At 48.6% G+C, this 19,631-nt stretch overlaps 6 protein-coding genes across 6 annotated transcripts; 3 read left to right on the forward strand and 3 right to left on the reverse strand.

The window, feature by feature from the left end:
- Nucleotides 1-75: 75 nt before the first annotated feature.
- Nucleotides 76-1,377, forward strand: FOBCDRAFT_251704 (uncharacterized protein; the record flags this gene model as incomplete). The annotated part of the gene is made up of 2 exons (XM_054705439.2): nt 76-498; nt 554-1,377. The coding sequence occupies exons 1-2, from the start codon at nt 489-491 to the stop codon at nt 1,375-1,377; spliced, it is 834 nt and encodes a 277-aa protein (XP_054561414.2). The 5' UTR covers nt 76-488.
- A 3,306-nt stretch (nt 1,378-4,683) lies between these two features.
- On the reverse strand, nt 4,684-5,931 carry FOBCDRAFT_241601 (uncharacterized protein; the record flags this gene model as incomplete). Its single annotated transcript, XM_054705441.2, has 3 exons — nt 4,684-4,749; nt 4,828-5,317; nt 5,384-5,931. The coding sequence occupies 3 exons, from the start codon at nt 5,929-5,931 to the stop codon at nt 4,684-4,686; spliced, it is 1,104 nt and encodes a 367-aa protein (XP_054561416.2).
- Nucleotides 5,932-7,509: 1,578 nt separating this feature from the next.
- On the forward strand, nt 7,510-11,953 carry FOBCDRAFT_227368 (uncharacterized protein). Its single transcript, XM_031195061.3, has one exon. It carries the CDS (start codon nt 7,892-7,894, stop codon nt 11,789-11,791), a length of 3,900 nt encoding a protein of 1,299 aa, XP_031028915.2. The 5' UTR covers nt 7,510-7,891; the 3' UTR covers nt 11,792-11,953.
- Nucleotides 11,954-12,203: 250 nt separating this feature from the next.
- On the reverse strand, nt 12,204-14,427 carry FOBCDRAFT_241603 (uncharacterized protein; the record flags this gene model as incomplete). The annotated part of the gene is made up of 2 exons (XM_054705443.1): nt 12,204-14,248; nt 14,301-14,427. The coding sequence occupies 2 exons, from the start codon at nt 14,425-14,427 to the stop codon at nt 12,204-12,206; spliced, it is 2,172 nt and encodes a 723-aa protein (XP_054561418.1).
- Nucleotides 14,428-15,629: 1,202 nt separating this feature from the next.
- On the forward strand, nt 15,630-16,518 carry FOBCDRAFT_241604 (tryptophan RNA-binding attenuator protein-like domain-containing protein; the record flags this gene model as incomplete). The annotated part of the gene is made up of 2 exons (XM_059610377.1): nt 15,630-16,232; nt 16,378-16,518. 2 exons carry the CDS (start codon nt 15,630-15,632, stop codon nt 16,516-16,518), a joined length of 744 nt encoding a protein of 247 aa, XP_059465299.1.
- A 667-nt stretch (nt 16,519-17,185) lies between these two features.
- On the reverse strand, nt 17,186-17,866 carry FOBCDRAFT_138779 (uncharacterized protein; the record flags this gene model as incomplete). The annotated part of the gene is made up of 3 exons (XM_059608010.1): nt 17,186-17,402; nt 17,665-17,722; nt 17,824-17,866. The coding sequence occupies 3 exons, from the start codon at nt 17,864-17,866 to the stop codon at nt 17,186-17,188; spliced, it is 318 nt and encodes a 105-aa protein (XP_059465300.1).
- Between the last annotated feature and the right edge of the window lie 1,765 nt (nt 17,867-19,631).

The raw sequence follows: 19,631 nt of genomic DNA on the forward strand, positions 1-19,631 counted from the left end.
CGAGGCATGCAGCGTTGAGCCCCCACTATAATAACCCACCAGTTATTGACTTAAAACTCAGATCTGCAGGCTGCACGCACCCTTTGACATTTCGGGATGTATAAAGACATGTGTTCCGGAAACTTAAGGGTCTTAGCCGGCAAACCAACCGCTCATTGGTGCCCTCTCTGGGTCGCCTCCTCAATCCAGGCCGCGCGTTTCAGGGGCCTTGATGCTACCCATACACACCCAGGCGTCACTGAGTTGCCACTGGGTTGCGCCTTAGGCTTGGAGCGGTTGGGGCTGGAGGCAATCCAGAAGCAATAGGACGTCCGTTCCACCCACATCAACCTCCCGCAAAACTCGTCTCAAACCCAAGGTCTTGACTTTACCAAGTTACAAAAAGTTTCTAGACGCCAACCTCTACACTTATCGATTCATTCAGCAAGCCACTGATAGCCATCTATAGAGAGCATCGTTACGCCATTGTTCCTACCCTCGGCAGATATATGAGCCATAGTAGGTTTATTTTTGCAACCATGCCTGACCAGTATGAGCTGATATTCTAAAGCAGATGCTCATACGAACTCCCTTCCGTACATGGAAGGGGTGAGAATGCTCGTCGGCTACACCCCAGACGAGGCTATTGGAGACGATCTCACCGTATACGGCGCGGCCATTCCGTCCTACCCACAATGGGAGCTCTCGGAGTCTATGAACCCGCCAGCCTTTCTGGGTGCTTTCCACAATGAAGTCGGCATCACTACCCTATCCAGACAAGACTACGTTCCCCAAGACCAATTGTTATTCTACGGGGAATCTAGTTCGGGAGACCATTGGGTCAATATATACTCCACCGTCAAGAACCAGACTCTATCACACGATCGCCTGGTAACGGTTGCTGACGAACCACTGTCAACCTTGACTCCTTCGCTGCAGTCATCACAAGAGTTACCCAATAAGCCCGGTCGGAAGAGGAAGACGCAGCTCAGTGGACGCGCAGCTTCAGAATCCGCTAGACGCAATGCCAAAGGAGACAATAACACGGATGATCAGAGGAGGAGAGGGATTGTTGCTGACGGAAATGGGATCAACGTCAGCAGCGGCATGACTAATCGCAAACAACATATAAAACATAAGCGAATTCAAGAGAGAAACCGCATCGCTGCCGACAAATGTCGCATGAGAAAGAGGGAGCATTTTTCGAGACTCCAGTTCGATGAACAAGCTACAGAGCAACGCCATAGAGAGCTGTCTAGCTGCATGAATGACCTGAATGAAGAGATTTTATATCTCAAGATGCAACTTTTGCAGCACACCAGTTGCAACTGCACCTTAATACAGCATTACATTAAAAATGAGGCACAACGCTATACTGACGCTCTGGGGCTGAGGTGACCACACTACAATATATAGCCTTAATGGATTAATAAAAGGCGATGGTGTAGGTCCAGACATTACAGACGAAGATAATACCACCTACAGGAGGGTATAAGAAAACAGCTTTAGTCACTTACTTAAAAGTCAAGGGATTTCTTGTACAGTTAAGGTTAACGTACATGATAAGCTTATGTCACAGACAAGCATGTGTTACAAAATCCCTCATTCTCTTCTCTTTACATTTGATCAATTGATTCTCAACCATTAAGGATGTCCCAGTCAAATGATGAAGCAAATATTTTCTTACCCTGCAAACCCTTTAAAATGATCCAAAATTAAGCATCCGAAGCGCCGCATCAATCAATTCAAATCAGATATGGAATTTTGTCAGATCAATCAATTCAAATACAACGCCTGTACATCTGACATATGTGAATGGAGAGCAGCTACCCTAGATACGCCGGATTATCTGTATGTTCCGGCTCCGGAAAACGTGACTCTCCCTAGGAAGCCACGATGTTACAGAGGTCAGCCGAGCTGATTGGTCCTGGACCCTTGCCTGCCGGGGTCTCAGGTAGAGGCGAATACGAAGGCAGGTCACCCCTTTTTTCTACCTCTCGCTCTGATACGATGTAGATTTAGCCAGAGGAACAAAGCAAGCCTTGGGTCGTCAGGAACGCATCTTGGCTGTTCAGTTTCAAGCCATCCACATGTTCTACTAACTATAATCTATAATGTCCGAAACCGCTTTGAAAGGCAGCATTGTCAGCAGCCCGTCGCCATCGCCACCACCTACGTTTCCTCGTCTCGGGTCCCGACCCAAGAGCATCGCCAAGCAGTATGCTGCAGCTTTGGCTCTGGCCTCGACTACCGATTCTTCCGTTGACGACCTTCACAAGATTACCTGGGGCCAAAGACATTTTGTCATTGCGAGCCTCGTAGATAGGAGGAAGAGCAGAGGCCGGCGAAGCTGGATAGGAAACCATGGCTGGTTCCTCGCGGAATTGAACAGAGATAATACATCTAGCGGAGATATTTGGTGTTGCCGACTCTGTGATGACAAGGGCGCGCCACGATTCTTTAATGCTCAGTCGACATCCTCGGCACAAGCTCGTCTTTACAAGTTGTCGGACTTTCCCATCTCCAGGCTATCACTGACGGTTTCAGAGCTCATAGGATCACCGAGACATTTGAACCGGGTTCATTCGACGATTCGTCAGTTCTGGATCTTCAAAGAAGCGCATCCAAGAAACGGCCAGCCTCTTCTTCCCTGGTTCATCCCTGAGCGAAGATGGCACGGATGAGAGAACTCTTAGTTGGCTATATTATTGATTCTAATCTTCCCTTCTCTACCTTCGAGAGTACCTACCTATAAGAGCTGTTTCGTCAGTTAGACTCTGATCTTTATGCTCAGATACCCTGGGGTCGAACTTCAGCCAAGAAAGAATTGGAGGACATACTCTCTTTGAAGAACGCTGCCGTCAGGGAGGAGCTTGACGAAGCCGTCACACAGATACACATCAGCTTCGATCTGTGGATGTCTCCAAATAGACTAGCTTTTATTTCGATATTTGGCCACTTTATTGATCGGAGTAACTCACACCAAAGCCGGCTACTTGCTTTCAGGAGGCAGATTGGATCATTCAAAGCGCATGCCAGGGAACAGGAGGAAGCAGACATCTGTAAGCTTGCGGAAGAGTCAATAGCTGAGCTGGAAGTGATACAGAATAACGCTACGAGGTGGAACTCGACCTATATAATGATCGAGCGCGCTTTGATCAAGCAGTCTGAGCTCAATAGCTTTATCCAAAATTTAGAGCTAGAAGCAGACGCCTTAAAAAGGGTTCCCGCGGCCGATATCCTGACCTCCGATGACTGGAGGGTCCTTAGGGAAGTTAGTCATATCCTAGAGCCGATCTACAATATGACAATGAGAACACAAGGATGGGGTACAAGTGGAGGCCACGGCCGGCTCTGGGAGGTCATGACAGGGATGGAGTATATTCTGGAACATTTAGAATACTGGAGGCTTCTCTCCGAGGATGAAACCGCGAATCATGCTACGGAGGAAAGACGTAGAGCTCATGGGGAGGAGCTTGAATCGGTTGCGGATACGAAGTCAATGTCTGCGCGGCCATCTGTAGTAGGGCAAACTCGAGAGCGACCCTTCCAGTCACGACTACCATCGCGACTCCAAGGGTTTGAGATCACGCCGTTACACCGCCGTCGCGAAACGGTTCTTTCGGCTTGTCCATCCACCAGCCCATTGTTTAACGAAGGTGCTCTTCCTGTACATTCTCGAGGAGACTACCTGCAGGACGATGCTCGCTCCGTAAGTAACATTGCCAGTATGGAGGGTCAAGAGCGTGCTAGTATCAGGGCAAGCATAAACGCTGCTTGGATTAAGCTGAACGAATATTATACTCTTCTGGGGCGGTCGCCTCTGTTTGCGGCCTCTGTTGTTCTGAATCCGGACCTTGGCCTCCGGTGGTTGGAGACTAATTGGACTTCCCCAGAGCAGCTACAATGGCTTCGGGATGCAAAGGATGGCATTATAACCTACTTTGAGCGTTGGTACTCGAAAAACGACGATGATGCTTCTGAGAGTATTTTGGCCACCTCGTTGACGCCCCGACCTGAGCAAAGTAGGTTTGAGCAGTGGATGAAAAGTCGGCAGCCTAAGCTCTCGGCAACAAGCAGTGAGCTTGAACGATACTATAGGCTCGAGCCGGAACAGGTAGATGACCCTGTTCTTTGGTGGATTGATCATAGCAATGCTTTTCCGCGTTTAAGTAGATTTGCATTGGATGTCCTTGCAATCCCGGCCATGTCAACCGATTGTGAGAGAACATTTAGTCTTGCGAAGCTTACAGTCAGCTCACAGCGACACTCTCTACTTGGATCGAGCATTGAGTCGATCCAACTACTGAAGAACTGGATAAGGGGAGGGTGTGTTACTCTGGGGGCCTATGCTTAAGCAACAAGGCAGTCAGATCCCACGGGCAGAATCGTGAGGCTGGGAATAGCTCCACGTGACCTATTATATATCAGATATCTATTAATCAATCAATCAGATCAGATACAGAGGGTAAAGTATCAGTTCAGTTCAGATTTACGTCCCCATCTGATTTGATTGATCTGACGGCAGCCCTGGATAGAAATATTCTAGGTTGAGGTATTTTTGGTTAACTCGCTTATCTGGTTAACTCGCTTATCAACCACGTTATGTGACCACGAAATCATGAAAATATCCGTTCAGCACAACGGCTTGCTTCGTTGTGCAGGGGAGCCAAAGATGCGAAACAGACATCTCACTCTATGTCATTAGCTTCCCACAATGGCGCGTGCGGGCGTCTCAAGTGACCCAGGCAGAACGAAACTCATCCAAGACTATATACGTCATTTCAGTTATGAAGCTGTCAATTGCGTGTCTTATCCTTCTAGATGAAATTGTACAACCCGTCGTACCTCGGGAAATGTTTCTACACCGATGGAGGAGGCCCAAAGTTGGCTGACCAAAGTTGCATAATCCGCCCACGGCAGCATGAACCAAAAATAGCCATGGAAAACATCCGAAATGCCATCGGGATCAGCCCAAGTATCATTAAAAACATCCAAAACGTCTACTTGCACATCCTTTGGCAAGGGATGATGTCGCATCTCTTCGCTGTCGGTGTCACCAAGTCGTATATGATATCGGCCCTCGAAACGCTTTACCCCTGCACGCCAATCATTGAGTACTCCAAGTTGCCAATCAAGGTTTCTTTCTCGACGCAAATCATCTTCGATATCGTTCCAGGGAATGTCGCACTTTGGAAGACGGCTCCGTAACGCTAGAAACCGGTTTACATCATTCTCCTTGTCAAGATCAAAGATTAAAAAGTCATTCTGGGTTCCAACCGAGAACCTAGAGATTGGGAGGCTGTATGATCGGCACACGAGTTGTAGTTCTTTGACCCTCGACGAACACGATGGGCGTGATTCCGAGGAATAAAAACGAGATAGTGATGTAGATCAACAAGACAGTTCCTCCAGATGGATCGCATTCCCAATGTGCTTTGGACAGAGAATTACAGTTTCAAAGACGTTCTCGATATCATCAAAATGATCTTGGATATCCCAGTGGAGATCAATATAGAGTGAGTCGCGTTTTGGATCAACCCAGCCATATATGCGGTCGACATATTCACAGGTACAGACGTCATATCTGCCCGAGATGAGAGAAAGTTTTCGATTTCTGATGATGATTTCCCGGACTTCTTTGCACACGAACATAAGTCCTGGCACGTCGTGTTGATAGTGAGGGTACTGCCTCCCACTTCCTTCTATTCGGCGCGCGTACGGAATGTAAATTCGAGGAGAAGATGGAGAGAACGCCAGGTTCCAAATCTCACTTCGGATTTCTGCGGGTAGTTTTGCGAAATGGTTGAATTCATAAAGATGTCTCGCTGTGTCCTGAGGCGGCGACGATAGTCGGGCTGAGACGTCGGCCGAAATATGAGGAGGCTGACATGCATTGTCGCCTTTGCTGGAGAGTGGTCCGCGGCGTGCATTTGACGAAGGAGGAGTCATCAGCACTGGAGATTCATGCATAGTTTGTTCAGCTTCCATTTTAGTCCGCCGTAAGACGATGAACGAGGGCATGCAAGATTGCCAGAGTGAAAAGGGGTGGCAATGACGGTCAATAAATGAATGAAATTTATTCCGCCCGGGAGTTCTAAAATGGGACGGGCCCCGTCCCAATTTCCACATCTGGTATAGCTCTCTCCGCTATCGGACTACCCAGCGCGCCGCCTCGAGCGCCGTGTTTAGCTGCACTTGCTAGCGTGTCGAGTTTGAATGTTTGCGACGATTGTATTCAAATGGGCGCAGGTCAAACTCAGAGTTTGACGCCGTTTCCTAGTGACTGCCTCTCTAACAACAATTCAGCAACAACCGTGCCGGGCTAAGTCGTAGAAAACCCATACAAACTCAAATCGCGCTATTGAAGACGGGGGGGGGGCAAAGTCGTTGAGAGTATATCGGTTAAAATATATAATTTACTATGCATTAAAAGCTGACATTAAGACGATATTATATATTAAGTATTAATTAATTCCAAGCAGGATTATGCTGTTGCGACTGGTTTGAAGTTTAAAAGTGACCGGGGGTAGCTAAAATGAGAACGATGATTGGTGAGTAGTAGATTGTCAGAGTTGGCCCCGTGCATTTCGGCAATCGTGAGAGAACCCCTGGAATATGTGGCTAGCTGAAAGCCGAAAACAAGCTTAGCCCATGTCGATCTAATGGTGCTAGGCGTTCTAGATCAGACCGTGTCTGCTCGTGTCGATCGCCCACAGCCTTCTGAATGAACTGGGCTATTTATTGGATCGGTGGCCGGTGATCGCGCAATACGATTCGTGAAACTCGAGGCAAGACCGTTATGCACGTTAAAGCAAAAACGGGTTGATTGTGTTGTTATTAGTTCTAAGTTACATGTGTCTGAGAGGAGCACAGCCCCTTAAATAGTATCCACATCCCAGCCACCAGTAGGTCGGACCACCTTAGCCACACTGTCTCAACACAATAGAAGTACTCATTTAATTATTAGCAACTCTCTCCTGTAAAATATTTTTCCTCGGCACCCGCTGTTAGCGCTCTGCTAAGGCAAAGAATTTTTACAGGCCAAAATGGCAACAAAAGCAACTGTGGGACCAACGGGGCCTTAACAGCTGCTAGAAGAAAGGGATTCAGAGAGTTGACCTTTCTTCCTGACAAGTGTCTTCAACGACACTGAGCTTCGCGAGCTCTTGACATCGCCCCCGGGCGCCATTTCATATGTGGTATTTGCGACTTCTTCTCACCTCGACATTTCGGCTTCGCGAGCCTGCGACATTCCGGCCTCTGTGCCCCTCGACTTCCCATACGACCGACTTCTGCAGCCTCGGCTGCCCAGACGACATTCGCAGCATCCTGCTGCTTGACATCGAGGGTCATCGCACCCTCACTCTCACTTTCGCCTGCAGTTCAACGCTGCCTCGACCGACTACTGCAGCTTTAGCTGCCCGAACAACACAAGCAGCCGCCGGCTGCTCGACTTTCTGGGCCCCCTGGTGCCCTCGACCTTGACGCACGGACCCCACATGGCTCGTTGCCCTTTTTGCAGCTCGGAAGCTGCTTGACCGATCTCTGCAGTCGCGTACTGCCCAGAGACCCTACTGTACCAATTACCACGGGTAATGGGCCCAATACCAACTTTTGCGGCCCGCGCACCTTCCCCTTTTGGATCTTTCTCCAACTACCCAGGATCCCAGCGCTGATTCCCTGTCAACGCGAATAAAAAGCACCTTTCGTATGGCAAAGGGTGCGCCGGAAACTCAATTGTAATGAATGCAATTTGGGAGCTTTGGCGCCATGTCTCCTATTTCCATGGTCTCATGAGACCTCAAAACCCGATGCCGGCATCCATTCCACTTGGCGTCCTTCGTCAAAGCTTTTTTCGCCTGCATCATCCTCTTACTGACGGAATCGGTCACGAGACAAACAGGGCACCATGTCCGACGATGCAGAGTTTTCACGGGTCAATCTCTCCATTGACGTCCATGCTCGAGTGCTCATATGTTGCCACGACGTATGCCGCGTTGCCCTTTCTCCCAGCCCTGCTCAAGTCAGTCAGCATCTCCGAACGAAGCATAACATACCTGCTGCTGAGCGACGTCTGGTGACCGATCTTTTGAAGGCTCGCACCTCACCACTACAGTGCCCTTCTGAAGCTCCCGTACGACAAGATGGCTCATCCCCAGACCCGAACCTACACCTCGTCCACGGGTTTACGTGCAAGTTCTGCATTGAACGTACAGGCAGCTCCCAGGTCATGTCTCGTCATATAACTTCGGCGCATGAGAAGCAAAGACTCCAGCTAGGAGTGCGAAGGAACGCCATGTATGAACCCGTGTTCCTGCAAGCGTGGACTAAAAGTCCTTCGGGGGGACGTTACTGGATTGTCGAATATGGCGGGTCTACGACCAGACCAGTCGGAGGCAAGGAAGTTTACGATCATCTTGAAGATGTTTTCGAGCGTGAGAGAGGCCGACAGAAAGGCTTTTCAGGTGGGGACTTGGCGAACGGGGCTGGTACTACTAGGAGCTCACAAACCACAACATTCACAGATCCCAGGCCATGGCTGGAGAGAACCGGCTGGGAACGGACTTTTGGGGGAATCGACCGAGAACTGCTAAAAAACCTAACTACCGCGCCCTCTCCTGTGACTTCACGCCGGGGCCTGATACTGAAAGAGGTCAGTAATCGATCTAGCGATGTTTATTCCGATGAATGGATGATAAGCTCGGCGGATGACGAACGCAAAATCACTGCTCTCCTTGCCGCCGTGGACATGCTAATGGACCGCTGCGAGCAAACGGCATGGGCAACAAGCAGAAGTCTTCTGTGTTGGCTGCGTAGTGTACGCCCTCACGGGTGCTATGCGAAGCCATTCACATTTGTGGGAAAGGCGGCAAGTAGAAGGAAATACATCCGTCTCCTCAAGCGCTTCGTCGCTTTGGTTTTTCGAGCTTATCGCCTACCTGCGGACATTCGACAGCGCCGGGCGGGCATCCGTTTCAAGAAGTCACAGCTTCGTTTGATATCAGCACTGTGGAACCATGAGGCTTGGACCCAGCATGATGCTTTAACCGAGCAGCTCTGGCGAAGTATGAAGCTATCTGATGGGGCCGATGTTGAAGTTGACTGCGATGTAGAGAGCACCGATGGAGAGGATGATTGTGAAGACGGAGACGACAGCGACGATCAGAGTAGTGTCATGGGTGCTGACGACTCTGAGACCGACGATATGGATGATGAAGATGAGGAGAGTGAAGAGGAAGATCACAACCGGAACGAGGATCAGAGCGGGAAAACTAACGCGATGAGGAATTCAGGCGGGGGAAAATTCCCACCATGGATCAAAGAGGTGCTAGAATTCCTATTTGGGCTAATCATGGCATTCTGCACGGAGGAAGTCATGGATGGTCGCCCAGATTCAACGCTGCTAGTGTATTATAGCGGTGTCCTTGGATTCTCGGCTGATCTCACTGGTTTTCTTCCTGCCAGGTCATATACGTCTAACCTCGCCGCGCTGATATACATACAACGCCTTCTCTTCCTCGAGTACGCTGTACCAACGCAGGACTACCCTCGTCTTGGAATTTCGAGACGCCCTCGGACGAATCAGCTCGCACACCTGCAGAATGTTCGTCAAGAATACCTAGTCCTCGGATCACAGTCACCATTCGAGGAGTTATTCTCTCTACTCGCATTTGGAAGGGCAATAGCAGGCTCAGAAACACCTGCCTTCCTCCTCAAATGGAGCGATGACGGTCAGATTTTGTCATACAGAGACGACATTGCGGTTCACATGGAACAGTTCCGACGTCTCCCGAAGGCGCTTTTGGCGCGCGCGGAGGGTCTTTGTGAGCAGTTGATGTATGGGTGGAAACCGCCATGCGATCTCTCTTCCGTCAAAGACGATATGGCAAATACGACACACGAATTTTCATTCGTTAGTCACCTGAAGAACGGGCTGGGAGAGGCTTATTTGGAACTAACCTTGAAAGCTTGCACTAGTCAAGCGGACTCCCTTTCGCGAAAAGGGCGATGGAACCAGAAGGCGATATTCGAATACCTGAAGAAAGAAGAAGCATTGCGCGAGAACCTGGCAGGTCTGATGCTCATGACGTGCGGAGGTCAGTCCCGTTCACCAGACCTGCTCAGTGTCCGAGTGCGTAATCACAGGACTAGCGAGCGTGGCCTTTACATATATAACGGCTATATGATCTATGTCACCCGTAGTCACAAAGCAAAGCGCTCAACCAATAGGGAATTCGTTGTTGCTCGGTTCTTCCCTTCCCAGGTCGGTCACTTGATGTATACATACCTTGTATATATTCGTCCTTTCGTGAATATGCTTGCTCGAAAGCAACTGCCGAATATCGATGGCTGTTCCCTTTTTTTCTTCCGGAGCCGGCCCGAGTCTGACAGCCCCCATTGGTCCACTGAACGCCTCACCAAGATAGTCAGACGTATCACACGACAGGTTTGGGACCAGGGGATTACGCTGCGCCTCTTACGACAGATCTGTATTGGGATTGCTGATAAGCACGTTCGTGAGGTGAGCCGTCCTTTTAACCAGTTTGATGACCGGACGGATAATGCGGATCGAGGAGTGGTATTCGCCTGGTCGAGCGGCCACCGCCCGCTACAGCGAGCGAGGGCATACGGGCTTGATGGGGCCTTCGCGACGCATCTACAGCCTCAGTTACTTGAGCGTTACGAATGGGTGTCAGTTCGTTGGCACGAATTCTTGCACCTACCCAGTAGATATGCCTCTAGGCTTGTGCACGCTGGACCTGATCCTATTGCTCCATGGTTCGGTACACCTAGTGCAACGAGTCTGGATGATGACTCTCATAATTGCTTGTTCACGTCATCACCTCCATCTTCTCCACAGGCTCCGTCATATGGCGCTAAATCCTTCACGAAGAACAATGGGGGGCAGAACTTGTTGAAGCGTCGCTTCATAATCATCACTCCTCAAACGCCGACGAAAAGAAGGCGGGTTCAATTTGCAGGATCATCATCTCCTATATTGGATCCACCAAACCGATCATGGGGAGAGTCTATAGCTCCTGTGTTTGGCAAGATGAATGAGTCTGAGAGTGTTACTACGGCAGATGAGCAGGAAAGGATCATTTCGTATCTCAACCGGAAACAAGCTGAAATTCGTCTACTCAACGAGAGAGAAGCAGAGATCGTCATCCCGACCGAGACCAGTAACGAGATCTTCACGGCCGATCCGTGCCTCGATCTCATCGATCGACTTAACTGGATCCATCAGACCACTGAGGCTTGGAGATTTGTCGGCTGCGAGCTTTGTTTCATAATCAAGGGTGGGCCGGAACCCAATCATGGATTAGACAGCTGCGAACAGTGGCTCGCTAGCAAGCATGCCAAGCGTATTCTACAGTGGCTTACCACCCTCAAGATTCCACGATACTATAATGTCAGGGTGGTCTGTAGCATGTGTGGGCATGGATGGTTCGTGTGTGATGAGATGGGACAAGGAGAGCTCGCCCGCCGTGAAGCACGCAGTCAAAGAAGCAGCAGCGGAAAGGCAAATTTGGTGAAAGAGTATGATGCTGCGTCTGACCATGATGGCTACTGTATGAACAAACCAGTAGTGCGCAGAATCGTCGCGGCGTTGTGCGCGTACGATGATCAAATTCTTGGCAAGGTTTTGACGAAGATGGCATTCGATCACGAAGGCATAGATCTGACTTCAGAGAGCCAGGCAAGGCTCTGGCTAGAGCAGAGAATACGGTCTCAAGACGACTACTGGGTCTCAAGGCTCATCTACTCTAGTATACTAATTGGTAACAGGCCCCGTTACCGGTTTTAGGCCAATTACAGGCTTAGGAATCAGCATGGATTCCTAATGCTGGTAACGGGTCCCGCATGAGTCAACGGGTACTCTATAATAGGAAATGTAACGCTTGAATAAGAGTCACTCTATCGCAACATACCATGACATGCCACGACAGCAATATTAATTCAAAAAGAATACAACTTCGTTCTTAATGCTCTTTAGACCAGAGAAATATTTATTAGAATTAAACTTCGCCAAAATATTGGTGGCGGTCTTGAAGACATAAGTCGCATTTGCCTACTGGAGTGTTCACACTGGAGAAGTGCCTAGATTGAGTTGAAAGCAACTTGATTTCGCAGCTTAATGGGTAACTATACTCCTGGTTGTTCCTTCAGACTAAGCACCTCATTTCTCAAATTTCTTTTGTACAAGCCAATTCTCTTTCTCACCAAAGCTCACAAACAGGTTCCTTCTTTGGGCAGTTAAATGCCTCGTTGAATCCCTTCACATTCTTCAAAGGCAGCATGACTCTAGCAGATTCTGGGCTGTGGACGTTTGTCCTCATTTTCTTGAGCGCCGTCTCAGGTGGGGTGTTGGAGCACCACGTCTGGCCCCATTTGAGGAAGAACAGTTGCTCGTGGGTAAAGTCATGGAGACCTGGAAGGTTCTTTGCCTTGCCTTTATCGCTCTCCCACTTCTTCCAAGCTTCAAAGCTAGATACGATGCCTCCGGCATCAGCAATATTCTCACCTAGCGTGAGCTCGCCGTTGACGTGAACCTTGGTACCGTTGGGTGCGATGACAGTATAATTGTCGTACTGCTCAACAAAACACTTGGACTTGTTGATGAACGCTTCAGTGGACTCCTCATCCCACCAGATTGTCTTATTGCCAGCCTTATCAAACTGGCGTCCATTGTTATCAAAACCGTGTGTAATTTCATGACCAACAACGCTACCCATACCGCCGTACAGAAGATAGGAGGGAAAGTCTACATCATAAAGAGGGAACTGCTGGAATCCAGCCAAGAGAACGATCTGGTTCAAAGAGGGGGCATGGTACGCATTGGTACTCAAGGTACTTAAGTCGAATTGTCCTCTGTTGTATGGTTTACCAAGCGCCGCCCACTTCTTGGCGACTCTCGACTTGGCAAAGGCAAGGGCGTTGACAGCAAGTGATGACTTGACCTCAATGTCGGCGTAGTAGTTCTGAAGAGCAATTGGGTCTACCACGTTGGGGTCGGTGGGAAGTCCAATCAACTTCTCCATAGCCTCGAGCTTCTCAATAACAGCCTTCTTGACGTTGGAGGTTGCCCATTCTCGCGTCTCAATACGCTCAGCGAAGGAGCCCTTGATAGAGTCGACGAGCTCCGAAGTCAGTTTGATCGCCCTGGGATCAAAGTGCTTCTCCACGAAGAAGCGCGAGAGGATCCATGTCAGACCAGTTGGGCCAACTGTTGTCATGGCAAACTCAGAGTTGTAAACCCAATCGACACCGTAGTCTATGAAATTGACACAACGCTTCCAGCGAGGGGTAGGATTTTCCGCGTCTTTGTTGTTGATCTTGAGGTAAAGATCATTGTAGGCGTTTGTCAAGTCAGACTCGACGTAAGGCGATAATGAGATGATGATTTTCCAAACAAAGTATGCCTGAAGGGTTTCCGCTGGGGTATTGGAGACGATCTCGGATACATTCTTGAAGTAGCTGGGGTTCTGGACCAGCAAGGCATCCGTCCAGCCCTCAGGGGCTAGCTGCTTCACCACGTATTCGTAGTTCAACTGAGGAGCGAACTTCTTTCCCACAGCGATGGGTAGCTCGGCTTGCGGAGGTTCTACTTCCTGACTCCATTGATAGGCAGCCTTGAGTCTTTCTTGAAACGCCAAAAGAGAATTCACTAGCTTGACAGCAGACGTGATACTGAGCTTGGAAGGATACACGGCGGCAATAAGCTCGGAAGCGATCTTGACATACTCTCGAAGGTCCTCCTCGGTGGATGGAGTATCTAAGTCCGATACTTGCAGTGGGATGAGAGCAAGTTTGACCTCGACAGGATTAACTTTATTCTTTGTCATGATGAAACGTTGGAGCGTCTCGATGCCGACACTCTCGAAATAAGCCAGAGTGTTTCCCAACGCAGCAGAATGATCGTGAGTTTTTCCATATGTCTGACCCGAGGCAGGGGTAGCAGGAAATAAACTGACGACGTCTTTCACGACGGCTGCCAGATTATCGAGACCCTCCTCCTCGAGGGCAGTGTAATTAGTGCAGACTTGGTATGCATCTTGTATCTTGGCAAAGTTCTCCTTGTCCACCTTGGACTGTGCCTTGGTCAAGTTGACCGTGATGTAGCCAGCATCTTCACCCGTAGGATATGGGTTCTCAAGGATTCGTCTCGCAGCTAGAGAGACCTGTTCGCCGGCAAGCCCGAGGCTGTTAAGAGATGTTTCGCCTGCAGGAATTCCATTACGAGCGGCAAAGTTACCACAAGCATCTATGTGATCATTAGAGTTAGATCATGGCACAAGGCTGAGTGTATGACTTACACCGTCCAATGTCTTCGCAGGGATCAATCTGGGTGTAGTTCAGAGCTAGATTTCCGAGGATATCGGAAGCAATGAAGATGCAAGACGGAGTTGTGCAGAGGCTGGTATCCGCCGCGCTGGGGGCCATGACGATCGACAGCGACGTGACTGCGCAAGCTCAAGAAGATTTAATAAGAGAAAAGAGAACACTCGTTTATAAAGAGGGGAAAAGTCTTTGTTTCTAGGATGCTGAAGACTAACGCTGGGATGGTTAAACTTGCAAAGCGAGGCATCTGCTCTTATATAACTGTTGGACACCATAAACCTAACCTTTAATCATTCTGCGTATATTCCGTACAAACATTCAGGATTGTTAGTCCTCCTTGTTAGAAAAAATCGAATAAGAAAAATATCAGTCAAGATACATCCTAATGAGGTTAGACTGAGACCTGCTAGTAATACCCCTATTATTACTTCTCAGTTTCTGACAATTCTGACAGGGGACTTGTCAGCTCGCATACACCAAGCAAGTAATGGCAATATCATCGAATCGCTACACAGACTGATTAATCCATACAAGGCTAGTTCTTTAAATTCTATCCTAAGCCAGATCTGTCCAGACCTAGAAGGTCACACTACGTTCATCAGAATAGAATCTAAATAGGCATTAGCTAACTTGAGGGTCAAAAGGCTGGTATGCTTATTCTATAAGAAAGATCTTTAGTTATTATTTCTAGATGAGAAGATTAATACGCCATCCCTACTTCTATTTCGTGTCACTGGTTTCTTCTCAGCCTTGCCGGTATACCACATGGCCACAATCCCTGTAAGATATGTAGGTTGGTCTGTCTGACACTTAAAGTGATTTAAACTCGCTTAAGCGGGCTAGCAAGTCATATACTAGACTTTCTGACAATTATGACATGTGGGATAGTGTGGGTATACCTTTAATTTAAGGCTTTTCAATTAACTATTATCCCTACAGGATATATTATTAGGTTGATCTAACACCTAAGGGGGATAGGACAAGTTCCATTTAGCTTTAGAACAGGGTGTCCTAGCTGCTGAAATTTCCAAATAATAAGCGCTACTGGGATTCAGTTAGCGGCATAACCATAAATATGCATTTGCGTCCCTTGCCGTATGACTCTCAGCCGCACTACGCTAATAGGCGGTCACACCAAATTAGCGCGCAGTCATTTTTAAAGGCCTTTAGGCTTGGAGTCGTGTTTTGTTAAAGTATATAAGAACATAAACAAACCGCATTAAGTGAGCTCTTTGTTATTTTCTAGCATCTTCACTTCTTCCTTCTCAAAGACACTCGCAACATCAGCCATTCCACCGATCACCATGTTATACCAACAAGGAAACGGGCACCCTATGCCGCAACAGCAGCATCAGTTCTATCCTCCTCCTAGCACCTTACTGCAGCCTCAACAACAGATGCCTGCTGCCCAGCCCCATGCTGGCGTAGACCGGCACTCGCCAGTGCAGAGTGACAGAGGTGCCTTTGCAGGTGGCAACTACAACATTGCCCATCGTGACACCAACGCCGTTCTCAATGTCAATCTTCAGCAGGGCGCTACCGTGCGCTCCAAGTCAGGTGCAATGATCCATATGTCAGGCACCGTGCAGCTATCAGGCAAGGTCAAGTTCTCTATGAAGAAGCTCTTTACGGGCGGCGAGATGTCTGAGTCGACATATACTGGGCCAGGTTATGTCGCCCTCGGCCCAACTCTATTCGGAGACATTATCGCTTTGCATATCGACAACTGTCAGTCCTGGAACATCGGCAAGGACGCTTTTCTCGCCTGTACATCCGAGGTGACCAAGAAAAGTGAGTCTCAAGGGATTGGAAAGGCTATATTCTCGGGCGAGGATCTCTTCGTCTATCGCATTGAGGGCCAGGGCACTATATGGTTGACGAGCTTTGGTGCTGTCGATCGACTAGATGTAAGACTTCTAAATTCCTTTTCTTATCCTAACTGCTTCTCACCCCACACTGCTAATCCCTTACCGACAGCTCCAATCTGGCGAGCAGCACATCGTAGATAACGGTCATCTCGTGGCATGGAGCTGTAATTATAAGATTGAAAAGGCAGGTGGCGGGACTATGAGTGGTATCAAGACGGGTGAGGGTCTGGTCTGTCGTTTTACCGGTCCTGGCTCGGTTTATGTGCAGACTCGAAATATGGACGAGTTCCAGGCCTTTATCCAGGCCAGTGTCACTACAGCGTAGGTTAATTTAATCTATACACTTACTTGGCCATAGTCGCTGTTTATAGCAGCTATACCTGGTTAGTGCGGTTTGCTAGATATTTATCCGCAGCACCTTAATTTGCCAATACTATTTGGTGTTTGGCCAGCTGCCCCCGGACTTCTCGGCTTTCCTTATTAACCTCTTTCTACGTCTGCCTCCCTAGATTCTATAGATCGCAATTCCATACACTAATGTGAATATGCTCTTAGACTCCCATGAAGCCAGATATCCGCCTCATGTGTGGCCCCTTTCTGCCCATAGGTCCCTCCAGTGCTCAGTTTTGTCTCATTATGGACTGATCCTGAATTGTCTGAAATTCCGGGTTTATTCCATAAATTTGACGTTCTTTACTGCTAATTAGCTCTTATTAAGTAATTCCCAGAGATTCTGACGTCTTACAAATTGGCCTAGTTCTTACTTTTACAGTGCAGTATGCTTCCTATATTAGAGCAGGATGTAAGCTACTGCCTATCGCCCTTCTCTGCTGTAGTCGCATTTCGGGTCGGTAAATTCCGGCACTCTTAGTTTGAAGAGAAAGTCGCTAATGCCAGTCTTCTCTGTCTGGAGATGAATTGAGATAGCGCTGTGCCTCTTGCTAAAGTGCTTGTGTGGTAGTAGTACTTTAGCCATTGGCTCTGGCGTATGTCTAAAGCTTATACGGCTCCTGGTTTCTTATTATTACTATGCTTTCCACTTTTAGTTGATAACTCTGCGCGACTACCCCTTTAGTAAAGACCTCGATGAGTATAGTATTGGGGTTTATTGTGTCCTTGGCCCAAGCAGTCCTCTTGTCACTATCCAGTGACTTCTTTAGCCGCACGATCAGCCGCTTCATGAGCATATATCCTCTTATAGGTAAAGTTCTATGAAATCATAATAGTAAAGCCTTATGTCCCTAGTTCTTGTACTTGCCACGTGATATCTTAAAAAATATATAACGCCGATTTCCCTCTGAGCCTAACTACTAACCTAATAGCTACTTAAGGATCTATATATAATAAGTCTTTATTACTTATATTTGCCTCGATTTTATCCTCCTGAATAATCTAGATAGCTAAAGAGATGCTTGTAGTTCGCCGGCGTACACTATTGATAGAGTATCATTGCCCATATAGGCACTCTTACCTTGTTCGGTGGTGTGCATATAGCTGCAGCCCGATGTAACCATTGATACCGCTCTCATCTGTGTATTTATATAGCGGTTGGCTCAATGCCGATGCTATACCAGTGCCTTGCCTTGCTTTCTCGACTCTTTCTTATATGATTGTTTTCGGGTCTATCTACCATGGTAGGACGTCTGCGGGATAATTGCTCCTATTTCCATCATGTTGAATCCTTGTTCATCCTGTATCGCCTTCTGTATCGCTTTGTACGGGCTTGTCTTTGCCTTCCTCTCTCCTTGATCGTCTAAGCTATACTATGGTTTTTACCCTATGGTCTTGTCCCCTGAAACCAACTCTTCCCAAGCACTCGGCGTTATGCTTCCAATTATGTACTCGACGGGGAGAAGATGTGTTTCGACGTTTAAAGCCAGTACTGACGTGGCTTTAAATGCATCAGAGTCACTCTGGCCGCCAGTACCTGCACACTTTATAATTGCTCTGATGTCTTGTTGGTATATGGCATGTTTTGTGTTCTTTATTTTGCATCTGATCATGCTTAGCTTCCGACCTCCCATGTGGGTTCAAGGAAGCTATGTTATGTTATGTTATGTATATTTTTCGTCCGGGGGGCCGTAGGCCCCAAAAAGTCTCCTACTGGAGCACAGGACGTGCTGAGCTAGAGGAATTACAGTCTATCTATACGCTAATTACAGAGATATTTGGCCCTAACGAGGATTAGTCATCCGCTACGCGAAATTAGTCTTCCCCTCAGAGTCCAATTTCTGCGAACGCGTCAACAAACTGCGCTCTATCCAGCATATCAATAGCACAAATGGCGCATCTTATCAAGCTTGCTACCCGTCAGCGGGATGATCAAGCGCGGCTGATGAATGACAGCCGCAAGGTAAGCCTGTTTTTAGGCGATCGTGAGCCTCTAAACGCGGTTGTCGCGGGGCTGCCTCCGAGTGATCGCAGTCGGATGGAGGGCGTATCAGCGCCTTCCATTTAGCTGCAAGCATATAAGAAAGAGGAAAGGTAACAAAAGAAACGTATTGAAAATAAAAAGAGAGAAAGAGAGAAAGAGAGACGCGAGTGCTTCTCGAGTCGTGTTCGCCTAGTAGCGAGGGCAGATGTTTCCAAAGAACGCGCTGGCCTTGGATAGGTCGATATATTTGGTAAAGTCTTTTCCTATTGCTAGATTGACCGCTGCATTCGGTGAGGGTGCAAGCCTCATCCGATGACGCGGCGGTATCTTTCTGCAGTAGAAGATGTGATCCGGTGCTTTGCGTCGGCCACATGAGCAGACTAGGCGTGCGTCGACATGGTCGAATCTCTCGTGATACGCAGCGAAGTCCCCGTGAAGGGATCTCGCTGCCAACAGATGGTGCAAGGCTGCGCGCGGGAGCGAAAGCTCCGGCGGGCAGCCTGTAGTCGCCTTGAGATTGAGCCTCTTATACTGCTCAGGGGCAGAGGTCGACCACCACGTCTCGAATGCTTCTTTCGGTTTCTGTCTTGCGATCCTTCGCAAGTATGCTAGTGTTGGCTGAGCCTGCCCAGGCTCGGGGGCTGATGATGCTGCTTTGGCCAGTTTATCGGCCTGTTCGTTGCCGGGGATGTCGGTGTGTCCTGGCACCCAGCGTACCTGTGTGGCTCCATGCAAAGCTGTTAGTGCCTGAAACTCGAGAAAGACGTCCTGTGAGGAGTCGGACGGTGTGCCTCGCAGGCATGTAGCAGCCGCGAGATTGTCTAGGCAGATTATGATGTTTCGTGAAACTGATTCTTGTAGGTTTAGAGCGGCCTTCAAGCCCTGAAGCGCCCCTGTAGCTTCGGCATCGAAAACCTCTGCAGGTCCAAGGCGACCTGACCCGTCGAGGACGGGGAAGTTGCCCTGGTGAATAGTAAAGCCGTAGCTGGCAGCTCCCTGAGAGGAGAGAGAGCCATCTGAGTATATTACTAGGGTTAGCGGATCGAGTGACTGCACCCAACGGA

The sequence above is a fragment of the Fusarium oxysporum genome, chromosome VII (assembly GCF_013085055.1).
Source record: "Fusarium oxysporum Fo47 chromosome VII, complete sequence".
Taxonomy (NCBI): Eukaryota; Fungi; Ascomycota; class Sordariomycetes; order Hypocreales; family Nectriaceae; genus Fusarium; species Fusarium oxysporum.

Excerpts from the sequence above, each read along its gene's own strand:
- FOBCDRAFT_227368 (XM_031195061.3), top strand. The coding sequence starts at position 7,892 with ATGTCCGACGATGCAGAGTTTTCACGGGTCAATCTCTCCATTGACGTC.